The sequence below is a fragment of the Mixophyes fleayi genome, chromosome 2 (genome assembly GCF_038048845.1).
Source record: "Mixophyes fleayi isolate aMixFle1 chromosome 2, aMixFle1.hap1, whole genome shotgun sequence".
In the NCBI taxonomy this organism is placed as follows: Eukaryota; Metazoa; Chordata; class Amphibia; order Anura; family Limnodynastidae; genus Mixophyes; species Mixophyes fleayi.
In genome coordinates this window covers 330,377,207-330,399,996 of record NC_134403.1, presented here as the reverse complement: position 1 = coordinate 330,399,996, position 22,790 = coordinate 330,377,207, and the positions used below count along the sequence as shown (strand labels likewise).

Here is a 22,790-nt window from a genome sequence, read left to right as displayed (position 1 = left end):
CTGTGCTTCCATCAATAGACATAACTGTCTTGGGGTTGTTCATAGACTATATGCCCTCAATGTGCTGCAGGAAATGTCTTAATGTACCTGCAATACCTAAAGTATTCATGTCAATAAACAGGCCTGCCATGCCATTCCTCCCACTCCTTTTCACCAAGAAGCTTCTCTATGTTGCACCACTCTACAGCAGTAGTGTAAGTACTGCAAAACAGCTCTGTACGGATTAGTGCACTTTTCCAGCGAGCTGACAGTAAGCTAAAATGATGTGACTTTTTTACTTTTTTGTTTTGTATCAAAAACACCCATGCTGACAACATGTTAAAACTTGGCAGACAACTGCCACTGCAATCCAATTTCATTGGACCATCGCAACCCAGTATGACCGATGCAATGCATCTGTAAGGTCCTCAGACAGCAGTGGTCCTATACTATCAGACGGCAACTTGTGTGGCCAGGAAGAGGGAAGAATCAACACTCTTTAACATAGCTGCAGTAAAGTCAACAAACAAACAAGGATATTTTACATTCTTTCTTTAGTTATGTTTATTTGTTATGCAAGATATTTATTGTATAGTTTAAGACATTCAGGCCAATTGCCACAAAATAAACATACTAACTATGTTTGTAGTGCTGTGTTCTTTACTCACAGGCAGCTAATGTTGATATATAGCAGCTATGTATATTGAGTTAATAACCACTGGGTAACGCGATACATACCTCATTAGACTGCTTGCCACTGTAGGACATTTTCTTGATGGCCACCACTTCATTGGTGCGCACATCATGTGCCTAGGGTAGAAGAAAACAGGATGAAGCTGAAGCATTTCATAAATGGCTCTCATGACTATAAAATCTAAACATGCTGAACAATATAAGCAAGCATCAGTGCATGCCACTTGTAGCTCCTTAAGTAGCCCACTGTATGACAACTTGCTCGCAAACTTGTGTCAATGACTTGCTTATCCCAAGGACATTTGCTGCCTGCCCCTTGTCACACAATAAATCACTTCTATAAAACATATTTTTTTTTTAATTCTTTCTAAACAATACATTTTCTGGCTAAACAAAAATTCATAAAAGATTTTCACTCCTGACCTGAGCAATGTACTGATGCTTGACCATATTTTAGCCTATTAACCCAGGTGCACATTGCCACGACTCTGGACTTTATTCATATATGCCCCCATCAGCTATTCTCCTCACATCTTAAATTAAGTCATTTAGAATTCTTATGATATCAAAAATGTATCATTTTTTTCTTTACATCATAATGGTTTCAAGTTACTGGTTAGTGATAATCTCTATTTAAGCTAATTTATGAAAAACATTTTCTTTGTTTATTTTTGTTGCAATGACCCTACTGCAAAAGGCTGCATGCAGCAGCAAATTGTATAGTCAACAACCTCCACTAGAGGGAGCCACATAATAAGTCTGAGTGCCTGATAGGAAAATGAAATTCACATACATGTATGCCTGTAATTTGAAGGGTCAAAAAGGCAAAACGCAGTACAGGAATAAGTGGAGAATGGCACCAGATGCAGATGTTCATACATGAAAGTGTAGTGTTCAGGAAAGAAGCATGACAATGATAAAGTGAGACAAATGCGGACTGAGACAAGGCTTTGCTATAAAACCAACGGTTAAAAAGAAACAAAAAAAAGCCTAGCTGTTACAGAACTATTAATGGGATTTATTCTCATATAGCACTGCTCTACATTAACGTCCCTCCTTTTGGCTAAGAAGGTCATAGAAGATTAAATTTTTAGTAGGAGACAAAAATACCTTTTTATTATATATGCCAAGTAAGAGAAACAGATGTGATTAGTTCATGACATTTCTTGGAAACACTATGAGAAAGGTTGGAGACTTTAGGAAGAATCAGTACTTTACACTGGATTATTTTTTTTTGTGTCATACAGTACATTTGTAGGAATGAAGTGGTAACTATAAGTATAGAGAATAACAGCCACTCCCATCTATGTCATGTTGGACAACTATTCACCCCGAACAAAGAAACAGAATTAGTCACTGCCTGTCCAGGCTGTACTTAGTGTGTAGCCAAAATGTTTCTTTTATGACAAACATTCCATTGGTTTCCAGAACAAGTGCTCTCTGGCGAGTACCAATCATGTGTCTCACTTTAGGTTTATGCAGTTTATATTTAGAATCTATAATTATGGTTTTGCATTAAGGATATCAAAACTTAAGCTTGGTCTGGACAAATTTCTTTGTGCCTTTTAGGAGACAAGACTGCAGCGATTGCCGCTATGAATTACATTCCTGGAATCTCATTCACAAAGGCCTTGAGAGCACAAAACATATATACCCTCCAACATGACCTGTTCCACTTGGTATACGTAATACTCTATCTCTGGTGCTCCTATTGCTTTCTTACTGCAGTTACCTGCCCTCAATTAAGTGTTGTTATAAACAAAAAACAACTCTGTAGTCAATTAATTCAGCCCATATTATTCCTGTAGGAGACAGGCAAATTTAACAGCAAAGCATTTTGTACCAAGTGATCAATAGATCATATACCGGAGGGTCAGCCTGACACTCCAAACAGCTGAGCAACAGAAGAGTGTGAGAGTAATGATAATCTGTGGTGCCCGTGGCACAAAACATTTATTTTTTAAAAAAAAGGGGCACAAACCTTTGGCTTTTCCTCAATGTTCTTATTATTAAGAGATGAACGAGAAAGTATATTAATATTACTGTTGCAGGACTGTATTTAAAATAAAGTTACAACTAACTTTTAACTTGCCCAGAGAACCAGCGGTTCTTACTTCATCACCATCTCCCTATCCCCTCCTAAAGCCCTCCTGTCAGTCTTATTCATCAGTGAATACAGCAACTTGTGAGTATGGGCTGATAGCAGGGGTATCTGATGTCAGAGGGAGTTGCCAAGTCTGTGTCCACAAATGGCACCATACGCAAAAGCAAAACAGACAACTCCCTAAATCTGCAGACGCTCTCATAGACTGTACAAAGAGATAACTTATGTCTAGCATAAAAATTCTCTTATGTTAGGCATACTTAAGAAAAGAACATTTTTTAGATTACAGACCCTTTAATGTGTGTCAAAGTTATTCTTGCCCAAAATTTGTAGGCAGCAATCTGCTAAGTATTGGTTTCTGTAACAACTGTTCCAAAAGCGCTGAATGCTCCTGTTTCAGCAGTTTACGGTTTTAGATAGAATCAGCTGTATTATAGAAATGTTGACGTTACCTAAGGAAACCAAACACTGGTGACATGGTCAGAATGATTGTGCATTCAAAGACATAATGACTTTGCTTGTGTATTTTTTATTCTATTAACTTTTTTAGGCATTGCAATTGTAAACACAGGAATCACAAGGTTAATTACCAAGTCGCAAACAAAAAATGCTGGAAATGTGCTTTGATCAGGACAGACCATTGAATGACCGGATCGGTTGCGAGTTTGGTCAGGTGTGCCCTATACTGCACGGATCAGGTTGAGAAATCAGTCCACTAAACGCATTGCCAGAGGCACAATGTTTTCTGTAGGTCGATGGCCTTTCACATACCTATGCAGTCACTGATCATCAAGGGTTAACAATCCAGCCTAAATTCCATCCAATTGGATTTTGATTAAAACTGGTCAAAATGTTGGGGCTCACAAAGGGCCTGAATCGGAGTGCGACGTAAGCTCTTTTTGCACTGTAAATACTCAAAGTGAACGTACGCAACTGCGGCTGTTGAGACCTGTGACTTTGTGGCACTTTGGAGTCCTTGCAGGAGTGACAGAGGGAAGGGGTGTTTTAACATAGGCAGCGTACACTAAGGGAATGTTCGAGCAATTGTGTATTTAGACTGAGGCGTAGTTGCAGCCATGGCTGAAAAAGCAGATTATGATAATGTAAACAGTGTAGATATGCTCCACTCTGAATCAGGCGCAAAGTGGGTACTGAAGGACAAGTTTGTCTGACAATCAGCAGGCCAAAGAAATCGCCACATTTACGGTCAGATACATCAGGCAGTGTAAAGAGCAATGTAACATGGTCAGACGACTCTGCTACTTTAGAAAAACAAAACAAATATTTGCCTTTTTGATCAAGACACAAAATCAGGTGGCTAGGTAGAACTTTTACGAATCAACAGAAGGTATACAGAATGTACAAACAAAAAACTAAGGTCTAAGGAAATCAATCCGGTACTTGTATTTCTAGCTCCTAGGGTTTTTCCAGGTCTGGACTGATTACTAAGCAGTCACCACACTTCAGTCGTGTCAAAATAAAGAGACAATATTTTCCCTAGTGCCACAGCCAACTGCATTGATAATCAGGCTGTGCTACCAATGGTTACCCTTGAATGCTCGAAAAGGAAAATTGTTAGCAACAACCAATACAGATATTTTTATTTTCTTAAATGCACAAATTAAAAGTGGCGCTTTAACCACCAGTGTGTGCCTTCTCTACGCACCGCCCTAGCATTAGGACTAATCTGACCAAGGAAGGCATACCGGACATCAACACGCAAGTATCCGGGTTACAATCCCACGTTCTCTTGGACAACTAGCTTTTCAAGCACAATTCTTGTATTTTCCTGTATTCCACAACAAACATGAATACGGTTGCCAATTCTCTTTACCTGTATATTTATGTACCATTTGCATTACTTTTCCTTTTTTTGTCCTTGTTTATATATAATAAATCTGATCAAATTTATTAAGTTAATATAATTTATTGGTACTGTCTGAACCTTAAGTGACATTTATCCATGGACTATGGCAAATTTTGTTTAGTTACATTAACTTCAATATTATCAACAATGACAATATCTGCATTTATCTGGGCATAGAATAAGCATGAGAGACTATACGTGATGAGCGCTGAAATTGTGTTTTTGAGAAGATACACACACACACACACACACACACACACACACACACACTATATATATATATATATATACCTGTTAATTATTAAATTGTGGTGTTTCAATCAGACCCGTTGCCAGAGGTGTATAGCATCAAGCACCTAGCCATGCAATCTCCATTTGCAAGCATTTGTGATACAAAGTGGGTCATTCTGAAGACATCAGTGACTACAAGAGTGGTACTGTGATAGGATGCTACCTTTGCAATAAGACTGTTCGTGAAATGTCATTCCCGCTGGATATTCCAAGGTCAACTGTGATATTATTAGAAAGTGGAAGCATTTAAGAACAACAGCAACTCAGCCATGAAGCAGAAAACTACGTAAAATCAGAGTGGGGTCAACGACTGCTAAGGCACATGGTACGTAAAAGTTGCCAACGCTCTGCTAATTCCGTAGCTGGGGTTTTCGAACTTCCACTGGCATTAATGTAAGCACAAAAAATGGGTTTGGATGGGTTTCCATGGTCGAGCAGCTGCATGCAAGCCTCACATCACCAAGACCAATGCCAAGCTTCGGATGGAGGGGTGTAAAGCACACAGACACTGAACTGTGGAGCAGTGGAAAAGTGTTCTGTAGAGTGAAGAATCCCGCTTCTCTGTGTGGCAATCAGATAGGCGAGTCTGGGGACAGGCATGTGCCGGGAGAACGTTACCTGTTTGACTATATTATGCCAACTGTGAAGTTTGGTGGAGGAAGGATAATGGTATGGGGCTGTTTTTCAGGATTTGGCTTGGGCCCTTTATCTCCAGTGAAGGGCAATCTTAATGCTTCAGCAAACCAAGTAATTTTGGACAATGCTATGTTCCAACTTTGTGGCAACAATTTAGGGAAAGACCTTTTCTATTTCAACATGACTGTGTCTCAGTGCACAAAGCAAGGACTACAAAGACATGGTTTGATGAGTTCAGAGTAGAAAAACTTGACTGGCCCACAGAGAGCCCTGACCTCAACCCCATCAAACACCTTTGGGATGAACTGCAACGGAGATTGTGAGCCAGGCCTTCTCATCCAACATCAGTGTCTGACCTTATAAATGCTCTATATAATGAATGGGCACAAATTACCAAAATTGCAAAAATTGCAAAAGGGGGGCCAACTTCATATATTAAAGTATATCTAGTTGAATACAATGTCATTATAGTCCCTGTTGGTGCAATGGGCAAGTGCTCGAATACTTTTGTGCATATAGTGTATTTAAGATTGTAGACTGTTAGTCAATACAGTTCATATCCTGCAGTAGACAAGCTGTGTGCATATTGATGTTTTCCAATAAAAGTGGAGCTTGCAATACAGCTACACCATGTCTTTTGCTGTCAATCATACAGCAAGAAAAAAAACTGTGCAAGCAACACACTTGGTGGTTAAGGAAAACAACCCCCCCCCCCCCCCATAAAAACAGTTACTGTACACTCATTTATCCCCAGTGTCCTTCATAACTTCTTTTTCTCGTCCTTCCAGTGCATGTATATTATATTGGGATACTACCCCTATAAGCTGAACATTCAACAGTCATGTGTGTTCAACAGCAATTTACTGATACCAGAGACATAGTGTGCTGTGCTTATTGGTAACACTGCCCATTTAAGGAAAAGGATTGTAATTTTTTTCTTTAACATGTCTTTCCCTTTTTCATAATCTATGTTACTAATCAGCTACACTGAAAAGTAATTAAAAAAAAATAAAATAAAAATAAAAATAAAAAATAAATGACAACATAAATACAAAAATGCACTTACAAAATAAACTGCACCGAAACTCCCATGGCCAATTTCTCGGAGATCAGTGAAAAGCTTTTCTGGGTCATCCCTAAAGAAGAGCTCTGCAATATCTGGGTCCTTCAGACTTCCAGCTCGACTTGTTGACGGCATCCTGCTTGAGCAGTCTGCCGTCTAACTATCTAGGATTACACTGCTGCCACTGCTCTTGGTTCATCTGTGTGAATGTATCCTCTTCAGCATGGGGAACTAAGAGAGAAGAAAATTGTTCAATTGAAAGAAAAATACTGGGGTACAGACATAAAATATTACAACAGTACACTATAAAAGCCTGGAATAAAAAAGTAGACCATTGTATTTAATCATTCAATTGCTTTCTGTACAATGAATTTCTTTGTAAATTACTACAGATATAAAAAGAAGACAATATAGCAGGGAACCTTAATTCTAAAACATTCAATTAAAATAAAAGAAAACAATACATTTTCAGGACAAAACAATAATAGTTAACAGGCAAGCAACTAAGTAAGGAGCTGAAAGGAAGACTCAATGCTACCAAAGGAATGTTACTTGGATGAACAGAGATGGTGATGTCATTCTGTTCCATCATTTAAGGAGCATCAGTGTCTTACAAAAAGAACATTGTTGAAAAGCAACTGTTAGAATCCCACAATGCATCACACCCTACATCTGTTGATCAGAGATTGTGTATAAAACCTCAACTCCCAATGAGGAACATATTTATAGCACGTACATGAATACAAATTAAATTACCCAGACAGATCTATAAGTAGGGCGTAATACATTTACAATCTACAGATAGAACTTGTAGAGGTGACCTCTTATAATATACAGATAGAAGGTGACAAGTTTAACAAAAATGAGCTGGAAGAAAGGGTTATGAGGTTGCTACATGTGCAAGACATCTGTATTTTCTTACTGCCAGCATTATCATATCAGACTAAAGTCTAAAAATCTATAGACCCCATAAAAAGAAGAATTGCTGTCTTGCTCCCCACAGCAACCACTCCCAATTACCTGTGGTATAGAAAGAGGGACAGACAATACTCTGTCACCCAGGTGGGAGCCCATCAGACACATGGACCAAATCAGGCCCTCTGAGCTTTCTGGCTGAATCGCAGAGTAAGAGAACAAAATCCTAAGGCTGGAGGTGCCAATTCTGGATGCATGAAGGTTGTAAGGTCAGATACTCCAGGTATAATAGTATTACTGCTCCCATGATTTATGTTGTGTAGTGTTCAAAATGATGATGTAGTCCCTACGTGGCCAATTTACTCCAGAATACTGAAAAGTGCAGCTGGTGTAAAAGGAAATGATACTTTGTTTATCAGTTTGAAAATCAACTTGACCTAATTAAAGATACCCTGGAATCCATTTTATTTGTTTTAAAATCCATTCTCAGTATGTAAAGTGAAGCATATAAATGGGTATGAGAAAAGGTGTGTTGCTAAGTACAAAGTACAATTATGGCTCATACCCACTGGCACTTTCCATAAGACTAGAAATCATTAGTGTTACTACATGCATTGCTGTCTGTCTTGTATTTCACTGTGTAGCGTTTATCAGAACCACTTCCATGTTTTTGCGAACTAAAACACAATTGTAGAAAAGCATTTGCATTGGATATGCATTATTACTAACAATGAAAACGCTAGTTATTTATATAGCGCTTACATATTACACAGCGCTTAGAAGAGAATATTTACCCATTCACATCAGTCCCTGCCCCTAGTGCAGCTGACAATCTATATTCCCTAACACACAATGGTTCATTTCATCAAAAGCCAATTACCCTACCATTACGTCTGTGTTGGAGGAAACTAGAGCAAAAATGTAACCCCTAATCCCAGCGCTATATGTATGCCGTCTTACAAAGAACATTTTCAAGCATCTCAAAGTGGCAATCCGACACCTGTGGTTTATTTATTTTTTTATCTTTAAATAGCAATTTTAAGTACTTTTTTAACATGTATCTGATTTTTCTTAGCTGTCCTTTTACAATTCATTGTCTTTCTCAAAGTATCTCTGTACCACTCTGCTCACTATATCATGTGCCATGTGACTGTGGTTGCTTTGGTAATCCATGACACTGTGCCGAATTAATTAATAAATAATTAATAGCAGCCTGAGGAGGCAAACAAGGAAAATGATAAATACCAACATCGTTTTTACAGCCTGCCAGTTATTTACATTAAAAAAAAAACACAAAAACTAATTTTTTCATGGGACTGCTGCTTTAAAATTACTTTTTTAGTTACTTTATCCTGACTTAGAATTTATTGTAAATTAAGCATTATGTTATTTGCCATAGGGATATGAAAACAAAACCAAGCTATTTTTACCATTTTCCAAACAATTATATATGCTCAGCCTATAGAATACTGAAATGTCCCAAGTAGGATTTTCACTTCAAAACAAAAGCTTTTCTTAGCTATCTATTGTGTTTACCAGCAGGATGCAAAATGAGGTTCTAATCTGACTCACATTTTCTGTGTAGGAGGAAAGAACCAAAAAAAAAAAAAAAAACACAACTATTTTTCAATTAAAATTATTTATGATTTAAACAGTTCTAAAAGGGCAGTATACATTATCTAAAGTATTTCAGGAAATCCCTGGGATTTGAATGCATACTGAATCGAATGGATGACGCAGCATATTTCTAAAGTTAGCCGCGCACTGTGCAATTGGGTTGGTGAAGTTTAACAGAATTTGGACCATTTGTGAACACCAACATTGTTATACACAATGATTCACATCAAATATGATCAAGCAAATAAAAATGATAAAAACAGGTGGGAGGACAACTAATACCTCAGGGTGTGGTGACAAGGTTTGAACCGGAAATGTAGGCATTGCCCAAATGCAGTGCAATCAGTATATATTATCTTCAACTGCAGACAATTTAAATTAATTGAGGGAATATAATAAATTATGTAATATGTTTACCATGTAAATAGAGGCAAGACTGCCTAAGCATATATTACAGCCATGTGCTATAGAGCAGTGGAAAGGCCACACTGGGAAAAATAGACAGGAGAATGACATCTCTGTCTTATACATTAGTGAGGCACAGGATACATATTTTAAAAGTTATCCAAACACTGAATCCTTATGCACAACATTCTACAGCATACCGAAATCCAAACAGTATTTTGCACAATAAATGTAAGCAATATAGACTTCGATTATATTATATCTGTAAGTTCAACTTCTGGACTAAAATAACTGAGTCATTAGGATTTAACTGCACAACATCAACTGAAAGCTTGGAAGTTTTCTTACATTAAAACAAACCCAACATGTCTATGTGTGTAGAGATGTCCTATGTTTCCATATGCACCCACGACCTTCCCAAAAGTCCAAGAGCCGGCCCTCTTTGTTCATCCTCAAGATCCACCACAGCCTCAGTAGCCTCATGAATCGGCAACAATGCCAGAAAAGAGGAGCTCCTATGCTATTTCTATTTACACAGTTTTTACACTAAAGTTTTTGCCATCACTTGCTTTCCTGGGTTATAAAACCAATAGCAAAGGTCTTTGCAAAAGAAACGTGTATACAATGCAAACAGAAAACTTCACAATGTTGCTTTTGCAAGATAAGAACTAGTTGAGTGGGGATGTAACCAGTAGGGTTAGGGTTTAAAAAAGTAAATATATATGGAAAGCTGCCAAGATCATGAAAATGCAACAAGAAAATGTTAACTTTATGGAAAATAACAAAACAATATACTTGCAATCACACAGTGCACCCAATCTGGGAAGTCCATGTTGTGTATTCGTTTGGTAATGACACTTTACAGATCACTGTTAACAACTCACCAACAAGAGGCATCAGCTTTGCTGTCACCAATCAGTCCGAATCAAGAATAGTCCAGGTTGGGTTTTGGTTTGAAGCTTACTCCCCCTATACACCTGCACCAAAGAGAACACATTTTATTAGAAACATGCATGATTGTAAATTGGCGCATTCTTTTCTCAAATAGTACTTTGGGCAATTAAATTGGCAAAACTCTACTAGACACTGAAAGATGACTTGCAGATTGTCTTCCTGTTCAGCAGGATTCCTGCATTTGTAAGTGTGTCTACTCTCAGTGACAGGAAGAAACGCTGCCAAAAAAGCTATGTGGGAAATTCTGAAGGCGAGTTTACACCAGTAATTAACCTCAGAGTGCATGTTAGTCTGTCCTCTGGTGTCGTACAATGAGGGCCGCCCACAAACCTCAGATAACAATCTGAAACACCTGAGCAGCTTGAACCCAGTGCACCAAATCATTCACATCAGTGCATGCCACAGCGGAGATTACAATCTATATTCAGTATCACACAGACATGCAATATATCAGTTAGCAGGCTAGGAGGAGTGACAGACCTAATTTTTAAACTTAAAAATTAAACTCTCTGAATCATTCATCTATTTAAAAACGTCATTATAGGCCCTGGGATCATTTCCATTTCTCAGCTTAAAATATGCACAGAGAAAGTTTATTATCCAGGATTCACAAGAACCAGCTCTAATCTTATGGTTCTACACGATTTCCCAACAACCGTGCTTTGAGCTGATTAATTCTAAACAAATAAATAAAAAGTTTCTATTCTTTTTCTATTTTTACATGCATGTATGTAAGCCTGGTGAGCCAAAGAAGCCACCCAATTAGCTGCATCTGACAACCTCACATTGCACATTAACATTTTTCCAGGCTATTAGCCTTGGTGAATCATAGTGTGCAGGTGTCAGAGGGGACAAGCATCTCAAACAGCAGGGTCCCAGGTATTGCAGTCACATTTCTACCAGTAGCAAGTAGATTAAAGTGCATTGGCAGCAAGGAATAGTTCCCATAATGCCTGGGACAGCTATAATCTGAATGAAGAATATAATGTCTTGCACATTGCAACCACATATGTAAGATGTCACGTAAGAGCACTGTCAAGAACATAAAAAGGAAGGGTGTTGAGTAAATAGACTATTAACATGCATGAGCTAAATATATTATTTTAACGTTTTCTGAATCTCATTTAATGTATTTAAGACATTAATAGAGTGTGGTGTGTGGTATCCCGGTCCAAACACATTTATCACGCCCCTTTTTGCCTGGTGTAAAATTCTCTGTTCCCAAATAAATAATTGTCTTCCTATTGTAGTAGTCCGAGCTGAATTAACAAATTGATGCTTAAAAATAAATTAAATAGTGATCAAGCCCAAATAACTGGGAAGTTATTAGCAGAGTATTCTGTTCCGTGTTGAAGAGTCTACATTTAAAATTATATTTTTCCTCTTGTAGTATTTGTCTAATCTAGGTATTAATAGAACAATGTCATGTAATTGAACTTTGCCTAGTATCTATGATGGTGCTGGAAAGTCAGCTTGTAAAGCTCACCATTTAGTAGAGATGCCACCTACACATTATCTCTACATAGAGGTTTCCTATCAATCTTATTGATGTGCGATAAATCTCTGACTGTAACATTATTTGGGGTGCGGCAAGGGACATTTATGACATCATTGGGGGTAGGGTATGATGACATTTGGGAAAGACCCAGGCGGGAAAGGGCAGAAAACTGACAGAAAACAGGCAAAGAGTATACTCAACCTCCCACATTTGTTTATGGTCTGCATAGAGGGAGAATGTAAAACAGTTAAAAAAAACAAAGCAAAAAGAGCGGTAGTATAATCACTCAGTATTACATTCAATGGTAGATATGTTATTATGGCGCTGATCGCTTACATACAGAAATAATATGACAAATTATTCCTATGTGTAAGTGACATCTTTCTGACATAAAAGAATGACAGAAAGTGTATATAAACATTCCGATGAAACAGTCTCTTGTCAAGAATAGTCTTATACATAGAATCGTCCCACAGAGTAGTGTTCCATTGAATCTTCAAGACCAGTTCAAATGATTTTTCAATAATCAGTTGAATATTCTTAGATGATTGAAGTAACACTTACCGATAGTCTCTATATTTACTCCATATAAAATGGTGCATGAATGAGTCTGAAGACTCCGCCTCTAGAGCATCTCACTGTAGCGCAGCTTATCACTACGTCTTACTAATCACTCACTATTACAATTGTTATTTTTAGAAATGGTTTAAAATATATTTATAAATGTACTGTGGCTTTTTTTTTTTTATATATAAAACACACATGGCAATGGCCCTTTAATTGTATATAGTAAGCTCAAGAAGTATATTTTTAATACAACGTATTTTACTGTATACTGTATTTAAAAGTACAATTGAAAAAGAAACAGCACTAATAATTATACATTGTTCTATAAATAAAATCATATGAATACAGTAGGGGTGATGTATCTACAAGTATTTTTGCATCTGTGATTGCTGGTATTATCAGATTTCATTCCAAAATGAGTAAGAGTTGTGTAGCAATAGCAGACACACCCTGTATTAATGAATAACCTTGCCTGAAATGTTTCTGCCTTCCAAATCTATTTTAGTTCAGCAGCCAACCTTAAAGGAGATAAACTCACCCACTCTAAGGGAAACAAGGAAAGAAAGGGATACCTTGCAAAAAACTAGTTAGTAGGAGTTCAGGTAAGTTCATGTGGTGAGCAGATATGTGTAGCTACTGCCAAAATGCTCTAATACACATGCTGTGATCCAAAAACCAATATACCACAAGGTGAAGGCTATGTTCTCATGGACATATACTCTATAGACACAGGTGGGTTGAAGGACCAGTAGTCATAAAATGTGTCTTTATACCATTTTATTTTTTTAGTTAAAACAAATGCAGATGTAACAAAGTGTAGGGACGACCTGCCGCTGAGACAGATTACTGCCATCAGGATCTTTACAAGGAGCAGGGAAGAAATGTATGCCCTGACATCAACAGACATGACCCTCTGCGGTAATGCTTTTAGGCACAGTGGTTACATGGATCTTGCAATTTTAAAACATTTAGTCTGGAGTCACACAACCCATCTATTGGTGGGTCATCAACACATTCAACACAGGTAGCCCATAACATTTGGTATAACGGAAGCATTTCATATCACAATATTTTAAAGGAAATCCTACGTTGGAAAAGTACTGTGAAAAAACGATATATCAGTTAACCTAACAGCGATGTAATGAAGAGGGAACATCGAGCTAATAAAATTGTAATGCTATTTTATATTTAAATTTGTGACGTAACACAAATGAAGCAACATAAACATTTATGCATATGACATTCCCTGTACTGTCTATCTGAAAGAAGACTCTCCTACAAAGTCTGCCGCATTGGCCAATACCATCCTCCCATCTACTACACCTGCCACAATTACCCAGTGTTACCATACCCTTATAAAGGACACTCGCTTCAAGCAGAGCAGCTCCATTTCTGCTCAATGCTCATTTTATGTACTCGCCATAATCTGTAGTTTTATAATTTGCTAATTTTCTATTGCTACATTTTTTGTGAGATTTACAGCAAAAACAGTAATGGTTTCTGGTATAATAAGTAGAGATGGTCACTGACCCCCGTGTTTTGGTTTTGGATCTGGATTACCGTCGTGTTTTGGTTTTGCAAAACTGCCATTGCGTGTTTTGGTTTTGGTTTGCTATTTTTTTGGAAAATCCATGTTTTTGGGCCTAAATTAACCCAATTTAGTGCTCCAACTGTTTTAGAGACAAGTAATCTAATTGTTGAGGTAATAAATCATCCAAAAAAACAGTTTAATTCTTCGTTGGTAGGCCTATTCTACACACAAAACAGATTGTCTTCCTCTCCATCTATGCATATTGGCAATGCAGCCATCGTCTTTGAATGTATATTACACCCTACACTTATAGTTAAATATGTAAAGAAATGGAAAAAGCCAGTTTGGTTTCTGTCTCTCTAGGCCCCCCTCCACTTGTATAAAATACCAAAAAATTCAGCCATTATAGACTGTACAATATTAATTGACATGGAGAAAGCCAGTTTGGTATCTGTCTGCATCAGATCCTCTCTCCACTAGGAGTAAAATAGAAAACTATTCAGCCGTTATATAATCTAGAATATAAATAGAAATTGAGAAAGGCAATTTGGTATCTGTCTGCATCATAATCATCAACATCCTCATTAGCGCCCTCGTCGCCTACACAAATCTCCCCCTCATCCTCTTCTAATTCCAAAGTGGCATCCTCAATTTGGGTATCACCGGCTACACTCGGGCTATTAAGGCACACATCAGCAGAATGTTCACGATTAGACATCCCACTGTTGGATGGACTCTCCACAGGGATTGTTGTCATTTGTGAATCAGAGCAAATATTCTCCTGTAATGCCTCACTGTTATCTTGCAGCTCGGCTTTGACGCGTAACAGTAGTTGTGCACCAATTGTAGGCTGGGTAACTTTTTGGGATCTGCCACTAATAGCCAAAGGTGAAGGCCTCATTCTCTCTTTGCCACTGCATGTGTAGAATGGCATGCTTGCAATTTTTTTTTTTATCGTCACTTAACTTTTGCTCAGTTACACTTCTTTTTCGCTTCAATACAGCAAATTTTTTTTTGGTTTTTGTTTTTTGCACTAATTTGAAAACACTCTGTTGTTTGACATCGCCTTGGCCAGATGACGTACTGGGAACACTAACATCAGGACTGGTGACAGAACCTGGTTGCTCATTCAGATCATATGTGGACTGCTTTGAATCCATTCTGAGCACAAACCACTGGGGAGTGCTAAAAATTATTTAGTAGATACTGCTGACAGATATGACTTTTGACAGCCAGAAATATTAATGCACAATTAGGGAGGACACCCCAAAAGCACTGAGGAGTGCTAAAAATTATTTAGTAGATACTGCTGACAGATATGACTTTTGACATCCAGAAATATTAATGCACAATTAGGGAGGACACCCCAAAAGCACTGAGGAGTGCTAAAAATTATTTAGTAGATACTGCTGACAGATATGACTTTTGACATCCAGAAATATTTATGCAAAATTATGGGGGACACCCCAAAAGCGCTGGGGAGTGCCAAATATGAAGAAAAAATAAACCTCTATCCTCCTCTCTGCACTAGCGATTTTGGTTAGAGCAATTGCAAGAACAATATTGTATTCTCTGTCCCTGCTCTAATTAGCCTATGACTACACCCTGCTCTCTCCCTCTGTCAAATGGCGATGGATTGCTGTGGAGGCGTGTATTTATAAAGTTGAAGTATCGCGAGAACTGAGCCCCGAAATCCGACGACGTCACAATGACGTTCGGCCTCGATTTGGATTCGGAATGGGCGGGAGAGTACCGAGCTGCTCAGCTCGGTACTCGGATACCCAAAGTTCGGGTGGGTTCGGTTCTCGGAGAACCGGACCCGCCCATCTCTAATAATAAGTCATTGTTTTTATAAGTATAATTACTGACCAAGGACATTTGTAACATTAAAAGAGACATGTATATGTACATGTTATAGGAGCCCAACAAACACAATACTATAATACACATACTTCAAGCCAGTTTGTGTTGTATACAGTTGCTATGTTTCCCTCCCTCCATCATCACACAATAATGGAAATAAATCATAATAAAGAAACTACAACTTTGAAATGAGACACAGTGGATCTAATTTGTCAGCAATTTGGTCATCTGCATTAGATCATACTGGTTTGTCACCTATACACTTTTTTTTTTTTTTTTTTTTTAAATATATAAATGGAAAATCTACTATATTACTTGACAAAATGATTGCCTGTTTGGCCAGCTTAAATAAATCCACCCAAAGAAATAAATCCGTACTGGGTGTAGTTCAAACTTGAAAAGCAAATTCATACTTACCTTGTATGCAGTATTCACCAGGGACTCAATGTCTAACAGCCCCATGCTCTATATCAGTGATGGCTAACCTGTGACACTCCAGGTGTTGTAAAACTACAAGTCCTAGCATGCTCTGGCAGCTATCAGCTAGTTATCTACTGGCAAAGCATGCTGGGGCTTATAGTTTCACAACCCCTGGAGCGTCACAGATTAGCCATCACTGCTCTATAGCTACCAGGCCAGAAGAGGGGTAACAACATGTTTTTGGCCTGGTGAGGGTTAGAGTATAATGCAGGGCGGAGTAGTACAAATTCTGCTGTTACAGCCATTGGGAAGTCGCACAGCAAACACTGCATACATGATAAACTCAAACGTTACCCAATACTAGAATTTGGATTTTTGGAGGTTATCTTTTAAAGACGTTGTGAATTTCTGGACAAGCAGATCACAAATAAACATACCCCCTACCTATAGCATAAAGGGAGGGTCAGCCCTCCCTGCCTGTTGTTGGAGAGATGACTGCGCACACACTGATAATGGAGTTGGCATCAGTCATCTGACCGCATTTTCCACCAGTCTGATAATGATGCAATATTGGATTAACTGCCCAATATTGGCTGTGATATCAAAACATATATGGCCACTATTATCCAAGTCAATCTAATAGTACATGATACATTTTAACACAGGATGAAGTTTTGGGTTTTTTTAATGGACAACTAATAAAAAACTAAGTCCTAAATAATATGAAGCAGTCAGATGTGTGGGGGAAAAAAACAAAAAAAAAAAAGTTGCTTAAAGAAAAAAGATTTTGGAGTAAACCATATACACCCATGCATGTTTTATTGCCATTCCAAAAATGAATGGATTACAGGATTAAACAGTGTTGAAAAAAAATGTTGCAGCCCATAAAAAATCCCCAGAATGTGACAAACTAAGCACTTTAGAGAACAATGAACGATCATAAGAAAATGTGTCCCAAATATTTCTCATGGAACCAATATTCAAAAAAAAAAAAAAAAGAAAAAAAAAGTTTTAAAACACCGTAGTCTGTATTGTAAACTTCTAAAAGTAATTGGTGTCGAAAGCTCATGTAATACACAAGTATGTGTGTATATATACATGCTGGCACCAAGGACATTGACGATTCAACAATTCTGGCGAGGAGGATTCTAGGACCTACATACTTGGTAAGTTTACCAAGTCAAAACATCACATTCACTGGAATGAACAACAAGATGGTGCCCAATTATTATTTTTTCCTTTAATAAACTAAAATTTAAATTCAGCTATTCAAAAAATAGTATAACATCTGCATTGTCAATTGCTACAGTAAAACAAATAAACAAAAATATGATCATGGAAAAGACAATAGGACTCCTAGATATTCCTGAAATACAGCATGGTGGCTTAGTGGTTAGCACTTCTACCTCACAGCAGTGGGGTCATGAGTTCAATTCCAGACCATGGCCTTATCTGTGTGGAGTTTGTATGTTCTCCCCATGTTTGCGTGGGCTTCCTCTCACACTCCAAAAACAGGGACTGATGTGAGCGAGTTCTCTATACAGTGCTGTAGTATTAGTGGCGCTATATAAATAGATGATGATGAAATGTTAAAACACAATGGAAAGATCACTTTTCCAAGAAATATGCACAATGTGTCCTATACAATGTAACTTTATTGATTTAATGAAGGCTAGGAGTAGAAATCCTATACCTAATTTAGTAAGAAAATGTTACAATGTAAATAATGATATGTATCTAATTTGCCCATAGAATACTGCTGCTGTGTAGCGAGTTTTTAAAAGGCCAGCAAGCGTGATTCCAATAGTGCAATATTAACAAATATTAAATATCATTTTGTTTATATGCCATTTGTCACATGTATTAAATGTATCAGAATGCAGTATCAAATAAGAAAAAAAAGCAGAGGAAAATGCATATATTGACTTTTAGGGTTTTTTAAATGTATGCATAAATGTACATACTTAGAAAACATTCAGCTCTACGTAGTGTATTTTGTTTCTGGGTCTTATTTAAGCTCATCAACTCTAAATATAAATGATACCTTCTATTAAACCAATGCAAAAGCATTACTATGTTAGTTCTAAACGAGACCATATGTTCTCATGGAATAAAATGCTATCAGTTAATAACTGCAACTCCGTGCGTGCATCTTGCAAGGACAAAGTTTAGTAGCAGCACCAGAAGAAGTGGAGTTGAACTGGGCATTACAGGATGTAGACTATCTGCTTGAAAAGTGACATTTCATGGCATTTTCTATATGTATATAACCTACCCTCTTTTCCCCTCTCTGTCTTATCATAAGACTTTGGTGGGTATCCTCAGCATTTGCATGTTTCCAGCCCTAACATATAGACAGGACCTCGCCTGATCCCCTCTGGTCCTCGTCAGGTCTCACTGAAGTAGAAGAGATTCACACAGCGCCATCAATGAAAGCCGACTAGCGCTCTCTGTTGCACGGGTGCCGGAAACCTGAGGTGGGTGAACTGTTTCTGCAGATTAGCTCTGCTTCCTATTACGAAACAGCAGCAGGGTACAGAGGAGAGCATGAAAGAGGACCCCAATGTCCCATTCGCCATCCAATCAGCATCAAGGCTGATGATATATTTTGAAAGTTAAGCCATCTGTGGGTCACAGGTGCTGCAGAACTACAACTCCCAGTATTTCCTCCTCTAGTTCCACTATAACCAAGGGTCACGCGTTGCCTTCCTTTGAAAGAATTCCTTTGTCCAAATCATGGCTGTTAACAGCATCAGCCGCTCTACCCAAACAGGGGAGGTTGACAATTTAATAATAACATATTAATTATATATATTAATTATATACATATATGAAGGTTGGTGGGAACCATGTTAAATTTCCAAACATCAAATCCTGTGCTCCCATCTAAAATGTCCCCACCAAGCGACAAACACCAGCCTCCTACCTTCAATGCACTTTGTATCCAATGGCGTCTTTTCAGAATAAGAAAAACAACTATTCTAATTTACATGCCTTTATGTACCATTCTACCCTGCGGGCACAAACTTATGTACACCAAGAATACATGGAATCTATGTACTTTGTAGAATTTATCGTGGGGTTTCTGCTTGTTAGAGGGTTCTTTGGTGAAATTCAAAAACAAACATTTTCAACAACTTTTTGCCAAACATAAAGTTAGTCGAAAGTATAGTTTTCCCCAGTATTTAAGTATTATAGCTTAAAATACAATGTGACATTCAGTTCAAGTGAAATCTGAATAGAAAGATTATTTACACCTGTCCTGAAAAAATTACTCCAAAAGTTTGGAGAAAGGGACAAATGTTAGGCACAAACAAATGTGTAACGTAAAATGTGAGCAACATTTAGACTAAAAAGAAGGGTTGGGTTACACATTAGCAGGTGTGGCTATGCAGGATACATTCATTGCACAGTATACCAAGATGTTAGATCATACTTGGGAATAAACAACATGTGACTGGGCAGTTCTCATACTTATAATTGGTCTGTTTGTCTATCTGGATATCCATTCGGACACCCCTGCACCGATTGGTATGAAACCTGCGTGAGGTGGTCCAGTTGCATCCTGGGCAGGTTTGAGGGGGGTTAGGGTCCCAGTCGGACCTCCTGTTGGTGTACGCTGGCCAGAACTTTGACATACAGGGAGCCTGTTCTGGACGTTCTACTGGATGGATTTAGATGACATCTTAGCTGCTAATTATATTTAAAATGTTTACAATTACATCCAACTCATTGATAACTTCATAACTTGAAGATTTAAAGCCGGATAATGCCAGGTACTTCTGCTAGTATATTTTATACATTTAAAATAATAGCTATTCTAGGTTCTAGATTCTAGGTTTGCCCTCACATAATGAATCAGACATGTGCCACTCACACAAAGAAACGTATTATGCCCGTTGTGTCCCTCCACATATAACATTGTAGTCGTGTTACTCCACAAAATACACCACCCTTTGTCCCCGCACCCAATCCATATATTGTTGTAGCGTCAATGTTGATGTTATAGCAGTATAAAACACTATGCCCAGAAGGTATAAACATCAGGATGGAATATCAAATGGTTTCCAGCAGAAACACTACAGTGGGCTGCCATGGAGACTTTGGTGTGTGCTCTCTTCATTTGGTGCAAAGTACTGCTTTAACCTATTACTGAGATAAACTGTAATATGTGGCCCTTTTGAAGGTTATCGGGCCATCCATGCCCCTCTGATGTGAGTCAGGTTGCCTATCCCACATACACGTTAGAATAAGTGGAGTACAAAATAAGCACAGAATACAGCATTCATACAAAGTACATATGTATATGGACCCCACTGAACATACGGGACCAGTACTCACTATTTTAGCAAAATGTTTTTTGCCTTTTAATTAAAACAGAGCTGTAATTAGATACGGCTATTGTGCAGCTAATATCTAATTACGTCAGCATCTTCTTACACTGCAAAAGAAAAGAGATTGTTCTTCCAGGGAGAAGCATGACCATTTCATCAGCTTCTCCGATTAGCATCAACATAATACATGCACTGAACTTGTACCATTCCAGAGAAGCTTACACAAATGCCACCCTATAATCACGCCCTGCTCCAGAGAGCCAATTACACACAAATGCTTCTGTTGGAGGAAAAAAACCAACACATTTAAACGGCTTCAAATCCTATAAAACAAAATCGGGTATACAGGGAAATCTGACATATTACACTATATTCTGATGCTAGAAATCAGGCCGTCTCAGGGAACTTAGAGTAATTTACAAGTTGAAAATGATAGCTCCTAAAAATGGTTAAATTGTAAACTCAGTTAAAATGCTGCTCCTGATCTTTTTTTATCTAGAAACCAGTTATCCATAAAGGTCTGAAATACAGCAAGTTGGAGAAGAAACCGTAATTACTGATGATTTTGTCATACACACAGTAACAGCACCAGCTGGTTCCCTCTATATTTACTATGAGGGTACTTGCTAAATAATTTCACAACATCATTGTGTTTCTGTGTTTTGGTAGACTTTAGGCGTGGATAAAACCATACCCAGATCCCAAGTATTCTGAAGAATACCTGTGTGGTTACTGGTGGTAGTACATTTCAGAGCCGTTGCTGAATGCTGTTCTTACCCCTCTTCATATGAAGCAGTTGCAGGGCTCTCTCAGATGTATTTGCATAAAATTAACAGGGACAGCCATAGACTACAAGCTGTAAGTGGTAACTTAAGTTGACTTTGTGCATGTAGCATGTGTCTGGATCAGTGGCATAGCTAAAGGCACTAGTGAAAAATGTAACCCATTCTAATAACCACAGACATAGTGATACATCCCAAATTCCCCATCCGACTTGATTGCTGCTGGTGCTGCCACTAAAACATGGGCCCAGATGTAGAAAGTCATGAGCTGCAAGTAACTGGCAGCTTCTTACTCAGTGAGAATGAGAATTGACAAATCACTTGACTACTTCATGAGAGTTAGGAGAAGCTAATATAGCATTTTGTAGCTCTTACCTAAACATGTACTCAACTAGGTCGTCTGAGGAGAAAGATAAGAAAGGTGCACTTTACTTACAATTTGAAGTAGTAATAGGTCTATAAATGTAAAGATGTGCATTATTTATGTGCATTTATTTTGATTTTTAAGTTGTGTTTTGTTTGAAGGGTTTCCCCTTTTGTAAACACCAAGTAATTCAGTGTAAGCCAACAGCTGTTCTATTACATCTAGGTTACGTGAACCACTATTGATAGCAAGAAGCAGAGACCTGGTAGAGGTCATCCCTGCACTATCTGTTATGGGGTAAGTACTCTCCTGGTCAGTGGGATTATTAGCATTGGTGCAGCAGGTGCGGCGCACTAGGGCCCATGGAGATAATGGGTCCCAGTTCCCTCGTCCCTGCACCGGGGCCCCACAACTCACTATGCTTTTATCTGGCCTAAAGGCTTATCTGCATGTAGTTTTTAAATGCAAGTCTTTCCCAAGCACTAGCAGCCATGGACAGAAGCCTTGTATACCATTACTTACTTTATATTTTATAATATTTGTTTTATCAAATTAACAATACCATAATAATTAGTTTTCTATATTGCAGCTGTCGAAGTCAGCAAATTGGATAAAGTCATTACAATTAATATCGAGCAAACTTGGTTGTCTTTGTATGAAATTTTGTGTAAAGCACGCTACAGTGTGAAAGGGCATATCCAGCCGCAACACGTGGCAATAACAGATTTTACACACATTCACACGAACATACACATTTGAAATTAGTACACATTAATTGTAGTTGCAACACAGTTATTTATGTCGAAATATAGCAGTATTTATGTTTAGTATATGCATTAGTGAAATGAAAGGGTCAGGTTGCAGGAACTATGTCATGTTTCGTATCATTTTAATCCCCTATTCATCA

At 38.0% G+C, this 22,790-nt stretch overlaps 1 protein-coding gene across 1 annotated transcript in view; it reads right to left on the bottom strand.

Moving 5' to 3' along the window:
- Window positions 1–22,790, bottom strand: part of TAOK1 (TAO kinase 1) — a 71,077-nt gene that overhangs the window by 27,071 nt on the left and 21,216 nt on the right. Inside the window, exons 2-4 of the mRNA XM_075196854.1 lie at window positions 10,455–10,547; window positions 6,637–6,864; window positions 718–789 (exon numbers count right to left, since the gene is read on the bottom strand). Of these exons, the coding sequence (XP_075052955.1) occupies window positions 718–789; window positions 6,637–6,768 (204 nt within the window). The 5' untranslated portion in view covers window positions 6,769–6,864; window positions 10,455–10,547. The remainder of the gene's footprint in view (window positions 1–717; window positions 790–6,636; window positions 6,865–10,454; window positions 10,548–22,790) is intronic.